Source organism: Paroedura picta, chromosome 8 (genome assembly GCF_049243985.1).
Source record: "Paroedura picta isolate Pp20150507F chromosome 8, Ppicta_v3.0, whole genome shotgun sequence".
NCBI lineage: Eukaryota > Metazoa > Chordata > Lepidosauria > Squamata > Gekkonidae > Paroedura > Paroedura picta.
Window position 1 is genome coordinate 103997706 of NC_135376.1, and position 6000 is coordinate 104003705.

The 6000-nt window shown below is 59.3% G+C and overlaps 1 protein-coding gene across 6 annotated transcripts in view; it reads left to right on the forward strand.

Moving 5' to 3' along the window:
- PSD (pleckstrin and Sec7 domain containing) overlaps positions 1-5578 on the forward strand; it is a 116568-nt gene extending 110990 nt beyond the window's left edge. For 5 of the 6 annotated variants that reach the window (XM_077351121.1, XM_077351119.1, XM_077351123.1 and 2 more), the window contains 5 exons: positions 328-398; positions 1359-1516; positions 1828-1972; positions 2746-2889; positions 3572-5578. In XM_077351121.1, the coding sequence (XP_077207236.1) occupies positions 328-398; positions 1359-1516; positions 1828-1972; positions 2746-2889; positions 3572-3799 (746 nt within the window). In that variant the 3' untranslated portion in view covers positions 3800-5578. The remainder of the gene's footprint in view (positions 1-327; positions 399-1358; positions 1517-1827; positions 1973-2745; positions 2890-3571) is intronic. The other variant, XR_013233806.1, reaches the window with a different exon arrangement.
- The last annotated feature ends 422 nt before the right edge of the window (positions 5579-6000 follow it).

Here is a 6000-nt window from a genome sequence, read left to right on the forward strand (position 1 = left end):
GCGAGGGCTACTATGCACAGAGGGGAGAATCGCATCAGCTTAGCTCATTGGGATGCCGAAGCATACTGAAGCCCAGGGCCAGCAGGGCTTATCCCAGACACCATTTTCAAGGTGTGAGAAGGGCCAGCCACAAGGCAGCTTTATTTCTCCTTCCCACTGCCAAAGCTGCTCGTGGCCCAGCCCAATCAGGCCTCTCTGGCCAGAGGAGCTCGCCCCCCCCCCCCCCGCTTGGGCAGCAAGCGGCCCCCAGATGCCGGCAGGGCTTTGGGCAGGTCTCCAGCCGTTCGTCCTGCAGCTGCTGATGTCCTGATCTCCTTGGCTTGGCAGCACCCAGAGGGAAGCGGGGATGGAAGACGTTCCACGGGATCCTGAAAGGGATGATCCTGTATCTACAGAAGGTAAGACCCGCAGGGCCACAGTGGCGCCAACACAGCCAGCCCCCAGGCAGAAGGAGGACTGGCCAGCCAGGCTTTCCCCTAGTTCATAACTGGAAAGCAGAACGAAGCCGGGAACGGGATCAGGCCTCCACGTGAGATATGGCCTCCTCCTTAACTGCACAGAGCTGAGTGGGCGTCAAGGCCTCTGGGAGTGAGCACAGGGCAAGAATGGCAGACGTTCTTGGGGGAGGGGAGAGGCACCCTGGAGAGAGCATGCGCTGCTCAGCAGCTCTCACCCATCTCTGCCTTGAAGGGGGCAAAGGAAGGAGCAGCTCCATTTTCAACCCTTGTCAGAAGTATTCTCCTGGGGGGAGGGGGGAGGCAGGGGGGGGCTGCTCCATGACCTAGCATTGGTGTGAAATTATTGAGACTGCTTGACTGCAGGGGCCCCCTTTGATGGGCACTTGGGGGCTGGGAGAGGAGAGCTGCAAGGGTCAGGCTGGGAGCAGGGCAAAGACTGACTGAAGAAGCACCCACCCCTCCTGGGGACAGCATGAGGGGAAGCACCCCCGTGGCTTCAGGTTTGCCCTCCAAGTCCTGAACAGAAGACCCCTGAAACGAGAGAGCGGGGGTGGGCTGCTTGCACCTAGGGAAGTCAGAACCCCACCCCCACCCCAAACGCCCAAGCAGCCACAGGGTTTCTGACAGCAGTTCAGTAGCAAAAGTGGGCCAGGAGACCCCAACCCAGTCTGTGCTAGCCCCCAAATTCTGCAAAACGAAGTCAAGTGCCGGTCAAGCAGCAGTGTCCCCTGGCCGAGCACTCAGTTTGGCTGCCTGCAGGTAAGTTTCCTGGGCCTGCCCTTTGGGGCTTCCCACGGCAGAAATGCACGGAGGCACAGGAAGCCCAAGTGGTGGGAGCCCCGTGCCCTCAAGGAAGGGGAGAGGAGCCAGTCTCTCAACAAGAGCCTGCCTGCCTTTCAGGAGGAGTACAAGCCCGGCAGAGCCCTGGCCGAAGAGGAGTTGAAGAACGCCATCAGCATCCACCACTCTCTGGCCACCCAGGCCTCCGACTACAGCAAGAGACCCAATGTCTTCTACCTCAGGACGGCAGACTGGCGGGTCTTCCTCTTCCAGGCCCCGTGAGTTGGAAGAACCCGTAGCCTTAGGGGGAACCCTTGGCCCACACTGTTCTGCTGCCCCAGAGCCAGGCCTTGCCCATTGGCAGGCCTACAGGGGAGACTGTATCCAAGGAGCTCCCCTGACACCTGGTCCATCACTCCCAAAAGGCAGAAGAGGCCACAGAAGCGAGCTGCCTCCCCCCCCCCCCCGGGCTTTTGGGTCGCCAGCTGCAGCTGCTCTTGGGTGCCAAACCTTCCTGCAGAACAGCAGCCGCTGTGGCCGCTCTCCAGGTCAGCCGCTTCCTTGGCTTACTGTGTGTCTCTTCTCCCAGCAATCCAGAGCAAATGCACTCCTGGATCACACGCATCAATGTGGTGGCCGCCATGTTTTCTGCCCCGCCTTTCCCAGCTGCCATCGGCTCCCAGAAGAAATTCAGCCGTCCGCTCCTGCCCAGCTCCACCACGCGGCTGCCGCAGGTAAGCCCAGAGGTGCCTGCCAGGTCGTGTGTGGGCGTAACACGGGGCAGGAGGGGTGGCACTAGAGGGCTGAAACAGAGACCGGGGTCATGGAAAACCACCAATCCGCCCAGGAGTTGGACTCTCCCGGGAAGCATAAAGCAGCCTGAGGGACCAGCTTGGGCCACCTCATCAGAATGCAGAAGCGAAGCAGGGTCAGCCGAGGGCAGTGGGGGGTGGGTGGGGGGGAGGCCACCAAGGAGGCTGCTGTGCTGAGAAAGGCAAGGGCCGGCCCCCCTGCTCCCCTCCAGCCAGAAGCCCATTCCCTGGGCCATCACAGGGCAGCAGGCTCAATGCAGAGTGTCTAACCCCCTCCGCCTTCAGGGGGGCTGGAGCGGATCGGAAGGCTCTGGTGGAGGCGGAAGGCAACTCCCTTGCTGCTCTGGAAGGGTCCCAAGGGGATCATCAGGATAATGAAGAAGAGTTGGGTACCCTGCTTTTCACAACCCAAAAGGCCCAAAGCAGCTGAGAGGCATCTTCCCTTCCTCTCCCCACACCAGACACCTTGCACGGCAGGTAGGGCCGAGAAAGCTCTGGCAGGACTGCGACTAGCCCAAGGTCCTCCAGTTGGCTGCATGTGGAGGAGTGGGGAATCAAACCCGGCTCACCAGATACAGGCCACGGCTGTTCACCACCTGGATCTCGCAGCCTCTTGGGTGGGTCAGGAAGCAGGAGAGGAGAGGAGAGGAGAGGGGAGGCTCTGGCACAGCCCCAGCCCTGATCTCTCTCTGCAGGAAGAGCAGCTGAAGAGTCATGAAGCCAAATTCAAAGCCATGGCTGCTGAGCTGCTGGAACACAGCGCCTCCCTGCCCGAGAAGAAGGTGAAGGGGAAGGAGTACGAGGAGCTCAAGCAGAAGGAGGAATACCTGCTTTTCGAGGTCAGTCAGGCCCAGAGGCGGTAGGGGGGCACCCCCAATACGGCAGACCCGGGTGGGCGGGGGGGGGGGGGAGGGGGAGGTCTGCCTCACGGAGAGGAAGGTTCTTCTTCAGGCCAGGCCATGCCATGCTCCCAGGGGTCCTAGCCCAGCGCCTGCAGCTCAGCAGGCACCAACAGCTGAAGAGAATTGCCTTGAGCCCGGAAGGTGTCCTGAGGTTTCCAAACAGCAGAGCAGAAGCTGGGCATAAAACCTCTCTGCCGTTTACAGTTTGGTCGTGAATTACTGCAGATCAGGGGTTTGGTCTCCGCCGCCTGTGAATTTCTCTAGGCTTCTTCTCAACCTTTTTAAGATGGGCATTGCTGTTTCCCGAGCCCTCGCTCCTGCTCTGAGCAGTGGCTTCTGTAGTCCCAGAGACTTCCCTCACATCAGAGGCCTGCTGGTCCTGCAGCTTTCTTGTTTTTGAGTTTGAGATCCACACTGGTGGGCCGCACTTTCCGTGCCCTGTGCCCTTGACTGGCACCCCTCCCTCCTTCCCTCCCTCCCCTTGGCTCCTTTTCCCCACGCCCAGGCCTTCTCCCAGGCCCCGGGAGAAAGAGGGACCCGGTGAGACACGGGCAGGACAGGAGGGGGGTGGGGGGAAGCCGGGGGGGTCAGCTGCCTCTCGCTTCTCGTTCTGTCGCAGAAATCCCGCTACAGCATCTATGCCACATTAATGCGTGCCAAGCTGAAGGCCGGCTCCGAAGACCTGGCGGCCCTGGAAGTTGCCCTCTTCAGCTCTGCAGCCGGCGGTGCCATCAGCCTCCAGCAGTCCCAGGCCAGCCTTTCCGACCACCAGGAAATGAGCAGCACAGGGCCCCCCCGGGGCAAGCGCAGCCCCCGGCAAGCCCCCGGCAGCCTGCAGAAGTCCTAGAAGGGCCCAGGAGCCTGCGGGGGGGGGGGGGGGGGGGAGAGGAGATCCGGCTCCAGAGCCAAGAACTGCCCTGCAGCTTTGCTGTCTGACCAAGTCCTTGGACAATTTCACCAGCCAGTGGGAGGGCCAAGAGCCCCTCCCAGCCGCCATCCCAGCGTGCAAAGCAGCCCAAGCCCCCTCCTGCGGCACCAAGCAACTGGGCCGCTTTTCTGAGCCGGGGGGGGGGGCTGGGGGGGGGAACCCCAGCAGGAACAAATCAGCCCATTTCTTGCACACACAAATAAGAGGCAACTACATCATGGCCGCCTTGGACAAGAACCCTTGCCCCTACCAGTTTCTTACACTTTGTGATAAAATATTTTACAGAATTTTAGTACCTGACAATGCTGAGCCACACTGCTTTTGTGAATGTTAATTTTGACGCTGGGAGAGATCCACAGAAGTCCAGGCAAGAGAACCTGTTTGGTGATCCGTTTTGTTGAGCCGGGGGGCTGGGGGGAGGGGGGAGAGCCATCCACTCCTGACGGTCCCCCTCCTTGCACCGGTTGTCCAATGGAGCTGCCCAGTTCCTTCACCAGCAGCAGCGACCCTGGACTGGCTGGGCTGTCCCTGTCACCAGCATAAGCTGGCCCTCCGCTGGCCCTAGTGCTCTGCTCCCCACAGCTGGTTCCAGGGCTGGCCCATGAGCCCCAAAACCCCAGGGCTGCTGGAGGCAACTGGCATGCAGGGGGAGGAGAGCACAGCAGAGGGGGCCCACACCACAAAGCCATACTGGGGTGTCTCAGGAGCACACCCCCTTCTAGTCCTTTGCCCCCGCCTCACCCCAGCAGTGTGGATGGTGGGTACACCGGCCACCTTTTGAGGCCTCTGGCTCAGTCCTGCCCGATTCGGGTTGGAGGAGCCAGGGCAGAGAAACCTGCCTACCGTCACTTCTGGAGCGCCCAGCCAGGAAGATCATGCATCTGGGTTAGAGCACAGCCAGACCAGTGGGGGGGGGGATTGGTTCTCACGCTGGCAGGAGAGCCCCCATCCCTAAAGCCATTGCCACCCCAGCTGTACCTCCACCAAGCTCCCTGTACAGATATCCTGCTCCTTTAAACCTGTCATTTCCAAGGGCTTTAAAGGACATCACTTAACTTGCAACCTGCATGCAGTGAAGAGAGACGACTACGGAAAGGCAGCCCAGACCGGTGGCTGCGCGTGGGGTGGACAAGAGCAGGCTCCGCAGAGACCTCCAGGCACAAGAAGGGGGAGGGGGAAGAGCACAACCCCCTCACTCCGAGGGGCACCAGGAGTCCAGTAGGGCCCATCAGATATTGCCGCATCATACACAGGCTACTTTGACATCCAGAATGCTAAGTAAATCGCGAGGCGTTCCGCTGTGTGGCTTTATCAAGGCTACACAAGAGTGATTGACAAAAACTAATCATTTCCTAAGAATTGATGTCCCTTGATAAAGCCACACAGCGGAACACTGTGGGATCTATTGAGCATTCTGGATATGAAAGAAGCAACGGAAGGCAGAAGACCCCCTGGAAGGCTGTGTCTTGTGCTGTAATGTGGGCTCCCTGGGCCCTCTTGCTTCCTCTGTGTCTGGCCCTTCACTGGGTCCTCCCCTCCTGTTTCATTTTTGCTTCCACTCCAGCACTGACTTGTTGAATGTGTATTTCTAAAAAAAAAAATATTCTGCTCAAATTGACTGCAAAAAAAAAACAAAACAAAACGTTAAAGCTCTGTACAGTTTCTTCATTTACAGAAGTAAAATTTTCAACCACTCAAGTGGCTTGATCCTCACTCTTGTCCTCAGAGCCGGAATAGGGATTGAGACCTGGAGACCTGGCCCTGCCTTGCCCACAGCCCCGTCCCCTCTGGATGAAGGCAGGGAGCAGGGGACACCCGAGAAACAGGGCTCAGCACTGACACCGGGAAGGAACCCTTTCCCGCCAGCGTATAGGGTTGCCTCTTCCCAGCTAGTTCCAGCAGAAGACCCCGGTGCTCCGGCAGGTGGGGCATGGGCATGACTACCTTTTAAGCCCAGAAGAAGGGAGAAGCCCCGCAGTTTCAGGGGGGTGGAAGACTCTAAAAGTAGGGGGTGAGGTTTAAAATGTAAGAGAGAAATGTTTGGGGGTGGGGGGGGGGATGAGGATGAATGAATGCCAGGAAGACAGAAGAAAATCCCCACGTGAAATGCTGCTCAAGGA